Source organism: Nannospalax galili, unplaced genomic scaffold (genome assembly GCF_000622305.1).
Source record: "Nannospalax galili isolate Female #2095 unplaced genomic scaffold, S.galili_v1.0 scaffold32, whole genome shotgun sequence".
Lineage (NCBI taxonomy): Eukaryota > Metazoa > Chordata > Mammalia > Rodentia > Spalacidae > Nannospalax > Nannospalax galili.
In genome coordinates, this window is record NW_008335297.1 from 4783981 (window position 1) to 4803806 (window position 19826).

General features: G+C 45.4%; 1 protein-coding gene across 3 annotated transcripts in view; it reads right to left on the minus strand.

The window, feature by feature from the left end:
• The window catches only part of Clec16a (C-type lectin domain containing 16A), a gene marked incomplete in the record, with an annotated part of 241639 nt that overhangs the window by 130007 nt on the left and 91806 nt on the right, over positions 1-19826 (minus strand). For all 3 annotated transcript variants that reach the window (XM_017797361.2, XM_017797362.2, XM_008829928.3), the window contains 1 exon segment: positions 14766-14866. In XM_017797361.2, the coding sequence (XP_017652850.1) occupies positions 14766-14866 (101 nt within the window).

Here is a 19826-nt window from a genome sequence, read left to right on the forward strand (position 1 = left end):
CTTATGCAACACAGGCCCACCTGCCCAGGGGTGGCACCATCCACAGTGGGCTGGGCCCTCCCACATCACTCATCAAGAAGATGCCCCAAAGACATGGCCACAGGCCAGTCCAATAGAGGCAATTCCCCAACTGGGGCTCCCTCAATCCAGGTGTGTCAAGTTGACACTAAGCTATCCAGCACAGGCACTTTCTACCTTTGGAAGCACACAGACCCAGAGAAACCAAGATGAGATGTGAGATCCCAACACTTGGGAGTCTTAAGCTCTCATGGGCAAACTCTTAAGAGGTAGGTGGGACGTTGAACACACAGCACTGGCAGGTTCTGTTTTGAGCTGGGTAGGGCATCCAGGTGTGTCAAGTTGACACTAAGCTATCCAGCACAGGCACTTTCTACCTTTGGAAGCACACAGACCCAGAGAAACCAAGATGAGATGTGAGATCCCAACACTTGGGAGTCTTAAGCTCTCATGGGCAAACTCTTAAGAGGTAGGTGGGACGTTGAACACACAGCACTGGCAGGTTCTGTTTTGAGCTGGGTAGGGCAGATGCCAGCTCTACCCCTGAGGAGTAGATCAGCAAGCAGAGTGAGGCTGAACTAAACCTTTATCCCAGGCCGGTGCACAGACAATAAAACTAATAAAGTAGATCTATCACTAAGAGGTAAAGGATTCATTTTTTTTCTAAAGGTTAACAGTTCTTTTATTTTTTGGTATTTTTGAGACAAGGTCTCCCTGTAGTCCCAGCTAACCTGGAACTCACTATATAGATCAGGATGGCCTCAAACTCAGAGTTTGCATCTGCCTCCCAAGTGCTGGGATTAAAGGCATGTGCCACCATGCCTGGCATTAACAGTATTTAATAAAAGACAAAAGATGGGGTAGGATGGAGGATGGATAAAGAGAGGGAATGGTAAAGTCTGTAGCCATAGATCATGATATTATTTTTCCTAAAGAAGAAGCTGGGAGCTGGGATGGCAAGAGACCTACCAGGGCTGCTACAACAGTCCAGGCCCGGGACAGGACTCTACCAATCCTATCCTCTCATCTCACACAGTGCTTGAAAAAATACACTTGCAGAAATAAACTTAGCACTTGACCTAACTTTGGAGACCTCAGTGGATTATTTGTGCCTGAAGTAAAGCTCTTCCTATTATTCTAATTGGGGGAGGTAGAACTTCTTGGGACTCTTGAACTAAGGTTCCTTGAGTACCAGGTGGTACTTCATCTAGAACCTTGACAAACCTTGACAAACAGGGAACCCCTGAACCACACTGATTCCATAAGCTATAGTATGTCCTGCTTTACTAAGCTGACTTGGGGAGGGAGGAAAAGCCTGAGGGCTGGCATTGGGTAGGATTCTCATGTCCCAAAAGTTCAGCTTTGTCAAGATCTGACTGCAGTGAAAGCTGAACTTGTGGAATCTGCAACCCATCTTGACTCCAAGTGTCTGACTCTGAAGCACTCTGGCTTACTAAACGGCAAGACTGACAAACCAATCTTTCTGGCCTTTGCATTTTATAGAGTGTCCATCCTGTCCCAACATCTCTTTCTCTTTAAATTTCTGGCCAGCTGAGAACTGCCACTTTGTAGTTCTGGGCAAAGACTGGGCTGCTCTTCCTCCCTAGATTACCTGCACACCCATCCATCACATCTCCATTTCAGAGAGGGCAGTGATAGGTTCAGAAGCTGGCTCCCCCATTTCTGTTGGAAAATGGCCAACAGAACAAGAAAGGCAAGCTGGAGTGAGGGTATGAGTTTCCATGGGGAGGCCTGTTGCTTGGTTCCTAATACTGCTATCCCTCTTAGGCTTTCTGGAAAATGAAGAAATCTGTACAAAATTACCTAGAGACAGGAAGACACCCCACTGGGGTCATTTTGTTCTTGACCATCTATAAAGGGAGGGTCCCCGAGCCCTGAACCCTTACTGGGCCACACTGCAAGCCAAGCCCCCACCTTCTGTGAAGAAATCAAGGCTCAGAGTGACTCTGTGGGTTCTCAAGAAGGTTGGAGGCACAGTTGGGTTACCTTTAGATTACTTCAGTGGTGAATGAGATCCAGTTATATAGGGGTGGTGGCATCCTCCACATGGGAAGCCCACTGTGAAAGCAGAGAGCAAGGAAGTATATTGTAGGGCCAGCAATAGCAGCCATCACCAAGGCCTCCTGGGGGCCCTTGGGCTGGTTTTCTTCCTGGGGAGATGCTAGCTACAGGAGGGTAAGAGGCAGGGGGCAGGATGTGGGAGTTTTGTCTTAGAATCCCAGTATCCCATCTGTGACATGGTCCTGCTTACAGTAACTACCCACCCCAGATGGTGGCCATAGTCAGTTACTGTTACCTCTTACTGTGCACAGATGAAGATTTTTAGTTAGAACATGGCTTAGTGTTTCTATACGGTACATGTTACAAAAGGAGAGAGACCCAGAGAACAAAAGAATAAGAACAATAAAAGTGAAAATCAATCTGGTAGAGGCCCAAAGAAGGTACTTTTTCTGGGGGCACTCTTGGCAGTGAGCAGCTTGGGGGTTTCTGAAGGATGAAGAGGAGTTTGTCTTGAGCTTGGAGGAGGACCCCTGCCTTGCCAGGCTGAGGGGCACTTTGAGGCATGAAGTAGAGCTTGGGGAGGGTTGGGACTGAGGATGAGGTAAAGAATGAAGCAAAGGGGAAAAGGGGCAGACAAGGCTTGGGTGCCACTGCCCCTAGTAGATTGTTGGGCAAGCACCTAGGGGTGGAAGGAGGTGGTAGATCTCCTTATAGTCTGGGCAGCTTTAGGGTGGCCTCCTTCCTCCAGGTTGTTCAAGGTGGGCTCTACACTTTGCCCCTAAGCCCTGGCATTTCATGGGAGGTGATTCTAGCATCAGCCCTGGGAGAGAGAGCAGTGGATTCTACTGTGGGCTTCACCCTGACCACACTAAAACATCTTCTGATAGCTCAGTCCTTTCCCCAAGTTTCTTTTGGGTCAAGTGCCTCACTACCTATCCTGTCACTCTTTTTCCCATTACAGCCTCTAAGACCTCCTCTATCACTTTGAATTCCTCCACTTTGGTACCAGTTTTCAAGGTGTGTGCAGCAATGCAAAGTGCTACACACTTCTCTGCTCCAGCACTTTGAAAGCAGTTGGAGCCCTTGACCTTCCATCAAATCTTTCTCATCATTTGCTAAGCTCACTTCAAACAACCAACCAACAAGTCACGTTTTTTAGGTAAAGACAGGATGTGTTTAGGAGCAGGAGGGGGAAGATGCTGTCAGCTTCCTAGGTTGTGTAAGGCTCTGGTTCCATCCCTAGTACAGGAAAGCCAAATAAATGGAGAAATAAATAAAAGACACACCATCTTCATAAAGTGAGCTCAAAGAAGCAGCTTCTTTGAGGTCACATAGGTAGCCAAAGGCCTGGAGCCAACTCTTGCCTGGAGACCTTCCACCCTCTCTGCCCTGTATCACATAACCCCTGCTTGTCAATTCTTTTTTCCTTCACCTGCCCAAAGTATCTGTGTCATGTTATCTAGCAGTGTTAGCTTCCATCTTCCTGGGCATCAGGAGTACAGATATGCATCACCACGCCTATGCCCATTGAATCAACTAATTCTATTTTTAAAATTTGTTATAATTATTTATTCATGGGGAAATGTGTGCATGTGGAGGTCAAAAAACCCTCCACTTTGTGGGTCCTGGCATTGAACTCAGGTCATCAGGCTTGGTGGCAAGCACTTTTGCTTGCTGAGTCATCTCTTCAGCCCTAAGTTAACTCGTTTTAATCAAATTTGGCCCATTACAATAAAAAAATGCTACAATATGACAACTGTATAGAAGAATAGATGAGTTATCACAGAAGCAGCTGGAAGGAAATATGGCAAAATCCTGAGCAGCTGGTTAGTGTAGAGTTCAATCAAAGGCCAGTGAACAGAAAGCCCAGGCTCATTTCTGCTTTCTATAATATGCAGTACATCATCACCAATATTCTTTGGATGATAACATGTAGAAAATCATTTGATTTAGATTTTTAACTATCCATCTGAAATATAATGGTGCCTGACAGTCCTGAATAAACTATATCTGTGATGGTTTACCTCTCAATCAACCTGACTGGATTTAGAATTACATACCTCTAGATATGTCTGAGAGGGTGTTTCCAGAGAGGTTTAACTGAGGAAGACTCTTTGAATGTCTTGCTCTGTTTTTTTTTTTCTATTTATATATTTTTTTATGTATGAGTGTACTGCCTGAATGTATGTAAGTGCACTGTGTCATGCAATGCTGGTGGAAGAAGAGGGTGTGGGATCCCCTGGAACTGGAGTTACAGATGATTGTTAGCCACCATGTGGGTGCTGGGATTCAAACCCAGGTCTTCTTCAAGAGCAGTCAGTGTTCTTAACTGCTGAGCCATCTCTCCATTCCCTTCTTTGTTTCTTGAATGAGGATGCAATGTGACCAGATGCTGTCACTGCCTTCCCACCATGATGGACTGTATCTTCTAAACCTCCTAAACCATAAGCCAAAATAAATCCTTCTTCCCTTAAATTAGTTTATGTCAGGTAATATGTTACAGAAGCAAGAAAATAACTAATACAATGTCAAAGTCACAATATGACAGGAACATGTGTGTCAAAGGCAAGGTGGCACATGGGTGTGACACATACATACATTGTGGTTTTCAGTCACAGAAAAGTGGGTTCTGTGGCAAACCCATTACAGCTTCTTTGCCAGTCACTTCCCCCTGACTGAAATAAACCTGGTGGATAACAGATTGTCCCATGCTAGACTCTCAAGTGCCTGCAGATAATTCCAAAGAAACCCAAAGCACATTCAGGTGAAGGGTGGAGCAAAGCTATGTAAAGGCAAGTAGAAGAAGCCCTGGGTGAAGAGACTAGATCAGAGCAGGCAAAGATATTCACTTAGTTTTCCGTTTCTTTGGACCACCAAGTTCTCTTGGCTACAGTCTTGTAGGTACGGCCAGCTTTGGAAAACTGTAGATAGCTATTTTGAGAGCTAAGCAGAGGAACACATTTTCCAGTGTACCTCTATTGCTGGTAATGTGTTAGTAGGGATCTGACAAGATGTTCTGCCAGTTCTCCACATGGCAAAGCCTTCCTTCATCTTGTTACCTACCTTTCAGTTCTCCACACCTCTAGCTTTCTTCCAGGAACTTCTTAGCAAGACAAAATAAATCTGAAAGCTCAGGATGCCTGCTGGGTGTACAGTAGGAAGTAGAGGGTGCTGGAGAAGGGTAGTGGGTGAACTGGAGAGACTTAGGAATATAGAGGTGACTAACATACAGCTTCCACCCTGTATCTACCTGGGCTCCACAGACTGGACAAAAAGCAAAGTCTGTTTTCTATTACAGATATGAACCATAATTAATTATGGGCCCTGGCTGGATTATGACACTGCCGTCCTCCACCAGGAAACCCTTTCCAATGTGGGCTGCTTGTTTTGGTGCAGCATCTAATCTATTATGATTTACTGGAAGGCCTGAGCTCACATTTGGTTTCTGTTAACAAGGCTTTTATGGGGGGAGGGGGAATCTATTGAGAAGAGACTATCTTGTTTAGAGGTCTGCTTCACAGGAAAGGATCTGGAAAGAAGTTGCTGAAGTCAAGTACAGCTAGCCAGAAAGCCAGCCAACCAATCAACCTCCACTAAAACTCTACCAAATGCAGCTGCTGTGCTTGCCAGTCAGGCCAAGGCACTGAGAGCTCCCTGGAGAGCTCCCTGGATGTCAAGCTTGAACTTCCTAGATTCTTTACCAAATTTGCTTTACAGCCCCTGCTTATTGGTTCTGGATACTATTTGTCACAGAGAGACAGGAATCAGGAACTCAGGCACTGCCCAGGTTGCTCTCATCCACATCAAAGAAAAGGCCGAATCCCCAGCCTCTCCTGTCTCCCTTAATGATGATGCTTCACAAGGCACTCTTCAAACTGCAGGAGTCACATTTGATTCATCCTCTCACTGGACTCCTGTCCTCAACTTTCGATTCCCATATCCAGCTCATTAGTATATCTGGCTCTAGTTCCCAAGACTATCACAGATCTTCCAGCTTCCTCTATCGTCACTGAATGCCAATATTCCTGAATCCAGTCTGCATTATCTCAACAGCTTCCTAACAAGTCTCTCAGCTTGCCTCCTGCAGCTCACTCCCCTGTCTCCATTAATTTGCTCTCCACCCAGTAGCAAGTGGCTCATCTCAAAACTTCCATGAGACCAGACACCTTTCTACTTTAAAGTCCTCTGGGATTTTCCTATGGTACTTATTATAAAGTTGAAATCTCTTTGCATGGCTCCAAGGTGCCTGTTCCCTGGTCAGCCTCACTTTGGACTACTTTCTGCCCCTTGAACCTCTAAATACTTCCTTACTGCAGGCCCTCTGCCTGGAGCATGTCTGCCCCATCTAATGGTGCGGGCTCCTTGGCACTCTTCTGGCCTTAGTGTTGAAGATCCTTCATTGGAGCAGCCTTCCTTTGCTAATAACCCTGCTCCACTACCGACTCCTTGCTCCACTTTCTCATTTCCTTCTTCCCTCCCCACCATTGAGATTTTTCTTGTTCACTTGGATGAGACCCTTCAGATTCCTTCCAGGGCATTCAACAGTAAGAGGCAAGTGCTCGGGCAATGCCTGCTGAATGGCCACGCCTCTAGGTTTACTGCCTCCTTATACTGCTCATGTTTCCCTATGGCTTCCATCTTCTAGCTGGACTACTGGGAACCATCCTGAGGGATGCAGAGTAGGTGTGAAAACTTCCTGACCATACTGTCACAGCCCCTACAGCTTGCAGAAATACAGTTCACGGTCCCCACAGCTTGCAGAAATACAGTGCAGCCTCCTGGGCTGGCTCCAGTCTGCCAGCCTCTTGAAGCACCCAGCTCTCTATGTGCATGCTGTTCATCCATTCCAGTGAATGGTGACCACTGATAGACTTGTCCCAGTCTCTGTGTGCCTTATGTCTCTGACCTTTGCCAGCTTTCCCTCTGGCCACTTCCCTGAACCCATAGTCCAGGAATCCTTAGTACGTCAGCCCTGATTCCTATAGGGAGGTTCTAGTTTCCTTGTGAGGCTTCCCTACTGCATGGATCCAGCCTGGGCTAGGGTCTCAGACTGGCATTACGGACACCAGATGAATGTGAGGCTCAGCACACTGCTTGGCACATGGCAAGGCTCACATTCTGCATATGATGGCTCAAAAATTCCCTGAGGAAAATATTGATGAATTTCTTGATGCATTCTTCTAGACTGAATTAGGACATTTCAGATAAACTGACAGTCCCTTCCAAAAGGAGGCAAACATAGAACAAGGCGTCAGGGATTTGATGGCTCTGGCTTACAAAAGTTCCCAGAGCTTCCTGCTGCATGAAATAAGTCTAAGTCCGGCTGCCATCTGCATTCCTGGCAGGATGAGTCTCTACCCATGCTGGTACTGTCCGTCCCCTGTCCATCTGCATCTCCCCCAGATTCCCGCCACTTTCATCCTGCCTGTGAGGGTTGGTTTTAAAGTCAATTTGCAACAAGTTAGGATCACTTGAGTAAGGGACCTCAATGGAAGAATTGTCTTAATTGCTGTAATTGGTGTAGGAAGACCCACCCCAAATGTGGGTGGCACCTGGTAGCAGCCCAGATTAAAAGGGGACATAGCAGAAGGAGGATTATTCACCTTCTAATTGTTTGGCCTTCCCCCTCGCTGCTGGGTAAATTCATCTTGTTGCTGCTGCTGCTGCTGACCTCTTCACTGATATCAGAACCAGCCTTTCTAGGCCTCTGTCATTGAATAAGGACCAGTGGCTCTCCAGGAATCCTCCAGGTTTTTGGTGTCAGATTGGGACTGCTGAGGCATCCACCCAGCTTCAAGGACTGATCAACTACCAGGTTTTTGGCCTCTCAGGCACAATTCAGCTACTGTTACTATTCAAAGTAAGCCGAGCGGTAAATTCTTTTTAGCGTTCATCTTCATTCTATTAGTCTGTTCCTCTAGAGAACCTGACTGATAACACTGCCTTGCCAGCTCATCAAGCTTGTTGTCACCTCTGTCTTCAGCTGCCCCATTAAATCTCCTAATTTTGTTTTCCTAGTTGTACCTCCCACATGTAGAATTAGTATTCTCACTTGCTAATAGTATACTGTCTGTCTTCCTTAACAGAATGCAGGCTCCATAAAAGTATTCAACTGGCTCATCACTGCACTCCCAGTGATGGGGGCTAAACTAAAATCCAGGGCCTACACCTGTCAGGCAAACCCTTTACTACTGAGCCACATCTCCAACTCATATCCCTCAATATTAATCACAATGCCTAGCATCTAACAGAAGCCTCAGAAATATTTGCTGGACCAGTGAATGAATCAACAGATGAATGGTACTGGTAGGGCACAGAAGAAGGAACTGAATTCCTTTCAATTTAAGAACACAGGTCTACTCTTATAAGAAGCAATTCCCAAGAAAAAGAGTGGCAGCAACGGGGAAGGGGGTCTCTAGGGAATGCTACTGGACGAGGTGCTTCACAGCACATACATACAAGCCAGTCTTGCTTCCTCTGGCTTACTTTTTTGGGCGTCTTTTTTAAGACAGGGTCTTCCTGTAGCCCCAGCTGGCCTGGAACTCACTATGTAGACCAGGCTGGCCTTGATCTCATAGAGATCTGCCTGCCTCTGCCTCCTGAGTGCTAGGATTAAAGGTATGGGCCACCACACCCAGCTCAGCTACTTTTCTTATACAGTACAGCTCCACCTGCCCAGGGATGGCACTGCCCACAATGGGCTAGGCCCTTCTACATCAATTGGCAATCAAGAATATACCACACAAGCCCACAAGCCAATCAGATCTGGGAAATTCTTCAGTTGAGGTTCCCTCCTTCTAGGTGTGTCAAGTTGACAACTGAAGCTAACTATGACAAATAATGACTATTGGATGCAGCTAAACCAGTTCTTAGACACAAAATTTATAGCATAAACTCTTATCAAAAAAGAGAAAGGTTAAAAATCAACAACCATTTTGGAGAGATGGCTGAACAGGAATGGTATGAAGAGATGTTCTGGACGATAGGAATGTAAGGCATTCCAAAATGGCAGTGTTCACACAAATCCATACATGTGCTAAAAGTCATATAATTACAAAAAAAGAAAAGGAAAAACCTTCTTTTACCCTATGCTTAATGTAAGACAGCAAACTGACTAGCTTAGAAAGTCAATGATCGAGGGCGCAGAGACAGCTCTGAGGATAAAGCGCTTGTGGTGCATGCACGTAAACTGGAGTTCAGATCCCAGAATCCACATAAAGCCAGATGTAGTAGGGCTCATTATAATCCCAGTGCTTCTAGGAAGAGATGGAGGCAGAGACAGTAGAATTCCTGGAAGCTTGCAGGCCAGGTAACCTGGCATACCCAGTCTCAGACCCTGTCTCAGACAAGGTGGAGGCAAGGGTAACACCCAAGCCTGTCTGTCCTTTGTCTAAACATGTGATATAGAGTGAGTGTGTTGCCATTTGCATATATGCCTATGATCTAAACTTCAATTTTAAAAAACCATAGAAAGACTATATCTTCAGTAAGCAAAATATAAGAAATAAAGTTAAGGACAGAAATCAATGAAATAGGAAACAGAAAAACCATGCAGAAGAGCATTAAAATGAATAATCCTCTAAACTGGTCAGAAAAAAAAATGATGCCCCAAATTATCAACGCCATGAATTACAGAGGGGCCCAAATTATAGAGCCTACAAACAATACAAGATGACAGAGGCATGCTATGAGCAAATTTATGATAATAAATTTGACAGTTTAGGTGCCTGGGGGAAAAGGTAACTAGGAGCAGGTGACACTGCTGGCACTATGCAGGGTTCACTGTACCAGATAGCTAAGATGCTTCTATTCTGATCTCAAAATTCTGAACCCAGGACTTGTCAAGTAAGAAAGAAAATAACTGGAGAGCCAAGATGGAGCTGGAGAAATGGTGGTGGCGGATCTTGGTGTGGAGAGGAGTGGGGGCAACAGGCTATGGGAGGACTTAAAACTGGACTCCCAGTAAGAAGATGTCTCATCACTTGTTCCCACTGGCCATGGAGGACGATGAGAAAACAGCAGACACCAAAAACGTCAACCAGATCCTTGACCATGAAAACAAAACAAAAAACCTACACCACTTAATTTTGCTTTAAGCAAAAATGAAAAGTGGTTTTCTCCAATACTGATGTCCCCTCTGGCAAGAAATTCAAGTCAGCTACAGTAACTGTTGCCTCTGTTTGTTGCACAGAAGTAAAAATGCTGTTTCTTAAACACAAGCATAACCACGTGGACAGAGCAATGGAGACAGAAAAATAGTAGGAACCAGAGTAACTGAAACTATGAAACTATGATCCCTCCCAGAAGCCTGGAACTGTGGTCACGTTCCGTGAACCTGGAGCTACGGTCCCCTCCCATGTGCTGGCCCTTCCTGTGAGCTGGAGTTGTGGTCCCTAATCACGAGCCATGGTTCCACATTCCTCTGATGGTGGGCTGATGGTAGAGCAGATTGTAGGACGGAGGTCTCAATGCTAGGCAGCACTTTCAGCTTTCTCTGAGTGGCTGCACTCCCCACAACCCCTCCCCCAAGGTTTCAGGCTATGCACTGCAGTGGTTTTGCCTCTGTGTTAGGCTTATCTTGGGGACAGGGGAGGTTTCTGTCATTTTCAGATTCTAGTCTTGGGAGGACTGATTCTCTGGAATGGACCTCCTACCTCCCTTGATGACCAGCTATGGTCTTGACTCCACATGTGGTCCTGGGCACCCAGGCCTTGATGTTGGCTCTTTCCCATTCCCAGGCACCAAGAGGTTTTCCATCATTTTTCTATTACTCTTCTACAGTCCCATGAACCTTTACCTGTGCCCTAAAGAAACTGTAAATCACCCAATTGAATTCTGAGAGATAAAAATCACAGTCTGGGAAGTTAAAAATAATAAAGCTGGGTGTGGTGGTACACGCCTTTAATCCCAGTACTCAGGAGGCAGAGGCAGGCCTGGTTTACATAGGGAGTTCCAGGGCCAGCTGGGGCTACCAGGAGACCCTGTCTCAAAAAGACCAAAAATAAATAAATAAATATTTAAAAATTTTAGTTTAAATGAAAGAGACAAGTTCCCTGAAAGATACAAGTCACCAAAACTCACGCAATAAGAAACAGAGAACCTCCACTGAAGAAAATCAGTGGTTAAAACCTTTCAGCCAGGAGTGGTGGCACATGCCTTTAAGTGTTTTGTTTGTAGCTAGGGCTACAGGGAAACCCTTTCCCAAAAGATAAAACAAAACAACAACAAAACTCCCTTTCCTTTAGCTAGGTGTGGTAGGAGAATGCCTGTAATCCCAACACTTAGGAGGCTGAGGCAAGAGGATTGCAAGTTTGAGGCCAGCCTGAGCTACATACTCTAACTCAAAACAACAAAAATTTCTGTCATAGAAACTCCTTGCCCAGATGGCTCCACTAATTCAAGGAACTTTTTTATTGTTGTTTTATTTATTTTTTTTTGTTTTTGTTTTTGAGACCAGGTCTCACTATGTAGTCTTTGACCTGGAACTTATTATATAGACCAGGCTGGCCTCAAGAACTCACAGAGATCCTCCTGGCTCTGTCTCCCAAGTGCTGGGATTAAAGACATGTGCCACCATGCCCAGCCTATCATTTAAAGAGGAAACAATGGTATTCTCTAAAAACTCTCCCAACAAACTAAGGAAACAGAAATATTTTCCACTTCATCCAGTAAGGTAAAGAGATGACAGTAAAGCCAGACAAGAGAACTGTAAGAGGTCTATAGACCAGTATCATTCATGAACACAAATACAGAAATCCTTAACAGTAGGAGAGCTATAGCTCAGTTGGTACAGTGCTTGCCTAGCATGCTAGGCCTCCAGCAATGCATAAATCAGGAATGGTGATACACACCTGTAATCCCAGCACTGAGGCAGTGAAGGCTGGAGGATAGAAGTTCAAGGTCATCCTTTATTACATAGTGAGCTTGAGACCAGCCTGGGATGCATGAAATCTTGCCTCAAAAAAAGTCCTTAATAAAACCTTAGTAGGTCAAATCTAGCAATGTATATAAAGTGTCATAGTAGATGATATTAACCCAGAGAGAGTATCACTTGGCAGGAGAGAGAACTCTAGAGAAGGTGACTTCTGAGAGGAACCTTGATAGAGAAACAAATTTAATAGGTGGCGATTTGGGGAAGAGAAAACAATAAGGAAAAGCTCAAGTGAGTTTAAGAAGGTGCAGTCTCCCCTAGAACAGGTGGTACATTGGCACCAACAAGGGTGGCTACTGAGCTTCCAAAGAAGTGACCCAGACATGGAGCTGAGCCCTAGGACCAGGTGTGTGCTATGATCCTGCCTGCAGCCAGCACTGACCATTCTAGAATCACACTTGGCACCAAGCGACAGCCATTAGTTTTCCTGCTCAAGAATCTGACATTGGAATGGAGAAAGACTCCTAGCCTGGGGGACCAAACAGAGCTGTTGAGGGAAGGCCTGTTAACATTGGCTTTTTTGGGGGGGGTCTTTTTGAAACAGGGTCTCTCTGTAGCCCCAGCTGGCCTGGAACTCACTATGTAGACCAGGCTGCCCTTGAACGCACAGAGGTCCACCTGCCTCTGTTTCCCAAGTGCTGGGATTAAAGGCGTGTGCCACAACACCATTTTCCCTAGGCTTTTCTCCAATTTCTTGGTTCCTGTGAAGTGCCAATAGGCTTTCTTATAGACCTTCCTTTTTGGCCTCAGTGAAGGAGAGGCAGTTTCTGTTGCTTGCAACCACAGAACATGGATGAGTTCATCAAGCAGCATCAGAGTTACCTCAAGCTTACCTCCACTGAAGAGTTCTATCCCTGTACCAAAGTATGAAAATCCCTAGACCACAGCCAAGGATCTGAGAAGGGAATCCTGGAAATTAGATCAAGGTGGAAAGGCAAGTAAAGTCTGGATACTTCATGAGGCAAGACAGGAGGGTGGAGGTTAAGGGAAAAGGGAGGCACCAAAGTTTCCTGAACAGCAAAGGACAGGGTCAAAGCAGTCTTGTAAGGGGTGCTATGGAGGGTGGATTATGAAATAGCAATATTCTTGACCCTGGCAGGGGTTGACAATCAGCAAGCCTGAGATAATGAGCACTGGAACAGCAGGCCCAATCTCATTTGTTCCTGCCTTGGTTCCCATCTCCATCTCTGGCTGGAGCCAGCCCTGGGCAGGCACTCTTGGAAAGTTGGCTGATCATACAGGCTGGGAAGAACTGACAAACTGGTGAGTAACTGTTGGGAGCAAGGGAGGCAGAGCATTGAAGGTCATGGCCACTGCAACAGAAACAAAAACAGGAAGGAGTATGTACTTATAAGGGGAAGTACAACATGTCAAGGTGTGCTGGAATGATGAGGTGGGGAATCCAGTATGCTAGCAATGGGAACTGACTCCAGAGCCTTCGGGAGACAGCAGGTGTCAGGGATTTTTGGCTTTCAGTGGCAGAGTCTGTGTGGCAGGTAGTGAGCCAGGCACTGGAGGGGTAACAGAAGTCCAGGGGAGGGAAGTGAACTGTAGGGGTAAACATCAGCAGGAATTAGAACCTGTCATACTTTTTTTTTTGGGGGGGGGTCTTTTTGAGACAGGGTCTCCATGTAGCCCCAGCTGGCCTGGAATTCACTTTGTAGACCAGGCTGGCCTTGAATTCAGAGAGATCTGCCTGCCTCTTCCTCTCAAGTGCTGGTATTAAAGGCGTATGCCACCATACCTGGCTCACCTGTCATGTTTTTTTAAAAAAAGTCTCAGGCTGTGGAGCTGGGGTGTAGCTCAGTAGTACAGTGCTTGCTTTGCATGCACGGGGCTCTGGGTTCCATCCCAGCACCACAAGAAGGAAAGGAGGAGGAGGAGGAGGAGGAGGAGGAGGAGGAGGAGAGGGAGGAGGAGGAGGGGGAGGAGGAGGAGAACAGGAGGAAGGTAGGTCATCTCAGGCTGTCTTCAGCTATGCTATGAGGACAATGGTTTGCACTGAGGAAACCAGGAGGCCATCTGTGCTATTTACTAAGGAGATGAAAGAACAAATTATGACTCAGAATCATGTTAAAAGGAATCAGGCATTTCCATATGGATGCTAATCACTGTGCCAACTCACAATATGAGAAGGGCAGGACAGGTGTTAGACAATGTGGATACCCACTGATGGTTACAGGTACAGCAACAAAATTGGAAGTCCTCCTAACTGTGGTTGTATACTTATCTTAGTAAACACTATCCTCACCTACTCTACAATGAGCTTACTGAAAACCTCCCAAAATACCACTTGACACTAAGTGTCAACCTGTGCCAAACCCAGCTCTTGGGGATATTGCTGAGCTAATGTTTCTAAATATGGCCATGGGGAGCTAGGTAGGCCAACACCAGAAGCTGCTCCTAGTGTTGGGCACCAAGGGAGGGACTGGCACATGCCAAGTTCCAATTTGACTAGTTTCACCTCTGATGTCAGGAAAGTGGTCATTGGCTAAGACACCTGTAAAGCAGAGAGGGGTCTGCAGAAAGCCACAGAGAGAAGCCAGCCTCACTGGGTTAGACAGTCATACTCAAACCTTTTCCCACTATGCCTGAGTCACCAATGCCTATGGCTTCAGTCTGTAGAAAAACACCTGCAAAATTCTAACGAGGCTCAAGAGCTTTGTGGGAGTCTGCCTCAGAGGTCAGAAAGGAAATTCCTTGCCAAAGTATCTTCCCTCTCAGTGGAGGTGAGGGATGCTACTGAGCACATCATTGGGTCACAGACATGAAGGCAGGTGATGAGCATGCCTACCTTTGTTATGAGACATGGCATAAAGGAGGCAGAGCACAAAGAGGGCATGGTAATCATCATCAGGGCTGTCTAGGGCATGGTACACCATATCCAGGAAGGGCCTGAAAAAAAGGAGAGACAGACATAAGTAAGCCTCTTGGCACAAACTATACATCTCCCCTCTTCCACCTGCCCATGGGGCATCAGTAGGCCTTGCTTCTCATGGTTCTGAGGCTACCAGTTTGTGGTAAGTCCAGTGTGTACCTAGTCTAGCATCAGGCACTGGGATCACAGCCATACAAATGACAGAGGTGCTCTGCTTCAGGAAAGCTGACTAAGAAATAGATCATTTAGTAGCTCCACATTCATTCACTGGTTGTCTTAGACCATAGGGGTCATGGTTATAAAGTCCCTATGCTTTGGGGAGAGGGTAGGTTCTAACCTCCATCTGTGTAGTGGCTCTGATCTCAGCAGACCACCAGAGAGTGCCGAGTTCTGGCCTCCCTCTGGCAGAGGGCTTGAGAATGCAGGGGACTGCCTGAGAGCCCCCTGATCCTGCCTCCACGTGGTGGTAAGCTTCCCTAATTGTGACACACCCATCCCCCTACCTGGGATTTAGTGAGGCCCCTCTAAAGGCTGCAGGGCAGATTTGGCTTTGGTAGGCTAAAGCTGAGATCCTAGCAGACAGTCTGAGAGGGTGGGTTCTGACCTCCATTGGTGTAGGGGCTCTGCTCTCAGCAGACGGCCAGAGAGTGCCCAGTTCTGGCTTCCCTCTTGCATAGGGGCTGAGAATGCAGGGGACTGCCCAACTGCCCGAGAGCGCCCGGATCCTGCTTCCACATGGTGAAGGAAGCCTGAGTGTACCTGACTAGAACCTGAATTGGGCTTCTGTGGGTACTCCTGAATAGCTGATCTGAAGCCATCAGTTCCCGCCAAATTAAACCTGACAGAACCTGAACTCTGTATCAACCAGCTTTACACAACTAATAAAGAAAGGATCTAGGCACCTGGCTTTGCTATTTATAATACTGATGTTCTTTCTGTGGGTTCAGAGCTAAAATAAAGCTGGGTAGAAGCGTAAGTTTCCCTTCTGAAGAGACGTGTGGTTCTCCAGCTTCCCTCGCTGAGGCTGCGTGGCCAGATGCCCCTGCCCCACCCCATTATGATAGTTTGAGGCCTATACTAATGTAGTCAGAGGGACTTAAAGGAAAAAGGTAATTAGGGAAATGCAAAATTTTTGCCCCTTGCCCTCCAAGGTAGACTAAGTTCCAGGGGACTATGGAATATCTCTCAAAATGTCCTGGAACTGTGGCGAGTCACCTGTCCTCTTGTTCAAGGAGGTCACGGAGACCCCACCAGATGGACTTGAACCAGTGTCCAGTCTACAAAAGGAGGGTCAACTCAGAGGAAACATCTTATTCATGCTTCTAAGTGAAGCCAGACATGGTAGAGCAGGACCTTTGACTTATCTTCACATAGATGGAACCGGTGAAATAAAGGAGCCAGGAGCTCCTCCCAAGCCCATGTGACCCCTGAGGAACAGATCCTCAAATGACCTTAAGTGTAAAAATAAATTGATTTATTTGGGCCAACTGTATGGTCTTAAATATCCAAAAGGAAAGTATAACCAAAGATTAAAGGGATCAATACAATTCTTTAATATTCCATGTGTATAGCTAAAAGCTACATAACAAGAAACAATGCTAGACAGGAGATACCTTCTTTTGAGTTGCTGGCCAGGGTGGCCCAAGAGATGCCCAGACAGCAACCCAGCATAGAACTGGGAAAATGCACAGCAGATCCCAACCTTATCTAAAGGAATACTGTCAACTGATTGCTGCTAGATGAGGAAGAGCTGATCTTCCTAAAACAAGGATCTCTAGATAGGCTGACTAGATTCAGCAGATGGACAAGCACTAGGGAACGGCTGGGGGCACCGACAACACAGTGGACAGTGACAGGGATTACTGACACTGATTCTAACCACTCCATCAACTATCAAAATACCTGAAAGAAAATCCTGAATCCATCACTCTAGAGTCTAGTCTTGGAAAACAAAAGAAAAATGAGGAGTCCAATGGACTCTCATATGGACATTGGAAATTGCCTTTTTCTGACATTTTTCTAGTTCCCTGTCTAGAACTTGTAATGCTAACTACTCTTGCCTTTACTTCTCCTTCACAACTCCTAGGCACCAGTCAAGGACTTTCTTTTCTCCCTAAAGTTAAGTGTTATGGAATTTGGGAGTCTTTTAGATAGACCCACTGAAGGGTATTCCAATTGCCTCACCCTGCTTCCCTGTTCAACATGGAAGAAGCCAGAGTGGTCTGTGTCCCGATTCCCTATTGGCAATTTGGGTAACTCTTCAGAGGATGGTGTGATAAGAATGGGAGGTAGGAATTGGCTAGGCAGTTAGGGTAAAAAGACCCCAAAGAAAAGTAGCCAGCTTCTTGGCTAAAACTCACAATGTCCTTGGGCCTCTTAGCAACATACTGTTCCAAAGGCCAAAAATGTTGAAAATATTTGGGAGCTTTGAACTAATCCTTCAAAGATTTTAGGGTTACCTCTTCAGAGGGGAGAATGTTAGAGTAGCCAAAAGCCCCATAAAATAAATAAATAAATCAAGAAGAAAGAGTACATGAAGTTATCAGAAAAAAGTGATGGGGAATATGGGAGGAGTTGGAGGGGAAGGAGTGGGCATGGATTTGGTCAAAACACCTTATATGCATATATAAAATTTTCAATAAATAATTTATTAAAAACAAAAAACAAAGTCCCTATGCTTTGGTACTTCCATGCCAGCTGGCAGAGAGAGCACAGACATATACCATCACTTTAAAAGGATGATAGAGAGAATAAAGAAAACAAAATAGACATCAAAATAGACTGACACCACCACCAAGACACAAACAGCAATGTGAATATGTTTAAGAAAGCATAGGTATTGTAGTCAGACCACCTGGGTTTAAATGCTGATTTCCCTCTTTTTGGTACAAACCCCTTGGCAAGTTCCTTAAGTGTCCCACCTCCCCAACTGTATGGAAACATTCAAACCTGGGAGGTTGACGGTGAAGACTCAAGCCAAGGCTGATTAGAAGGCCCTCAGCACCCACTCAAGCACTATTTGATTGCTAGATTTAAAATTTCAAGGAGAGCTGGACATGGTGGTGCAGGTCTTTAATTCCAGCACTCAGGAGGCAGAGGCAGGCGGATCTCTGTGAGTTTGAGGCCAGCCTGGTCTAGGTAGTGAGTTCTAGGCCAGCTGGGGCTACAGGGAGACCCTGTCTCAAAAAGACCACCACCACCACCAACAAAAGAAATTCAAGGCCATTTCATGATTTTATTTTGGCAAGGTCCTGGCCCAGCAACTTCTTGGACTAATGTTCCTGGACTGGAAGAACTGATACTGAAGTCTCTTACATCCTATGCTCTGTGGGTATGGTATAAAGAGCAGCTGCAATATGGGAACCCCACACCCCAAATGCTGCCCTTCCCAGGGCAGGGTCTAGTTTGGCAGGGTGCTTTAACAATAGATAACAGAGTATGTATAGAGCAGGCCTGGAGGTAGTAGACTCTGATCCCATCTAAGGTAGCCCCTCTGAGTGCCAGGTTGAGGCCAAGAGAGCAGAATACTGCAGTGAATAAGCAAGGATGAATTTAACTCCTGGAAGGACTCACAGCTATTATCAATGTGGGCTATTTATGAGAAGTAAAAATGAGACTGTTGACTAAATAATCTTTCATACCGTCTTGAATTTTGTATACTTTTGTGAAGTGGAGGGCAGTGCTGGAGTTGAGGGCCCTCAGGATGCCAGGCAAGTGTTCTACTGTTGAGTCATACTCCCAGCTCCCTGTTTTGAATCTTCAACTCCAAAATGCATCATCAATACAAAATATTAAATTGAAAAATGAAAATGAAGTAATGAAAATGTACTTGTCATAACACTTCAAATAAACATATGACACAAAAATTTAAAGAAAAAGCTTAAGGGGGATACTGATATTCAGTCTCTATTTTTCTGGCACCTGGGATGGGGCTCCACCATGCAGACAGGTTCACAGCTTTGCTGTGTGTAGTTTGGGTTGCTGTCAGTGTCCAGCAATAATTCTGCCAATTTGAGAGTAGGGTAAAGTATAAAACATTTCCTTGTAAACCAGCTGCTTGAAATTTGGGTTATAGTTGCACTTGGGAATAATATGAATAATCAGGCACAGTAAACACAGGGAGGGCTGCATGGATGAGCTATCTTTAAGTATGAGATGAAGTATTAAGAAGTCACTAATTATTCTGCTTACTAACAGGATAATGATGTTGGGGTTTGGTATTAGATAGCAAAAGGAAGAATAAAAATGGTAGGCATGAACCAGGGAAAAGGGGTGTCCCAGAAAGCCAGCACTGAAAAAGTTGGTAAGAAATAAAGTAATAACACCTGGGATCATAGTCTTATCCTTCTTTACATTTCTGGAGTTTTCACATATTCTGAATGTACCACCTGTCTTTTATTATTTTTTTTTTTCAAAAACCCAGGGACATCTTTTATTTATACTTTTGTCTAAAAATATTCCATTACTATAAAATATGCAGAAGTGGAAGATACCCAACCGGCGGGTTCTCCTTAAATTATGAAACGCTGCTTTAACTAATGGGTCCCTGTTGCCTACAGTGTTCATGGGGAATGGGCTGCCCCAGCTATTTTGAGCATTATCAGTGCCATTCATCCACTTCTTAGAGGAGAATATCATTATCATGAGAAATATGGAAATTAATAGTCCTAATATAACCCATCCTGGAATAATATTTCCCATTCTTTATACCTCAGCTGCTCTGGGCTTCAGAACACAGCACTGCAAGACAGGCTGACAGTGTAAAAGTTGTGGGCCCACTAACCACTGAGAAATAAGACTGGTCTCTCCCCTACTTCTGTGGAAGTGACAAAGTTTATGCAGGTGTCTTTTTTCAAGACGAGAACTAGTCAGGAAGTGTCGAAGGGATGGAAAAAGAAATACAATCTTCTTTTTTCTATTTTCTGAAAATCCTCTTTATGTCTCAAAAGCCTTTGAAATGCACCTTAGTAATATGTG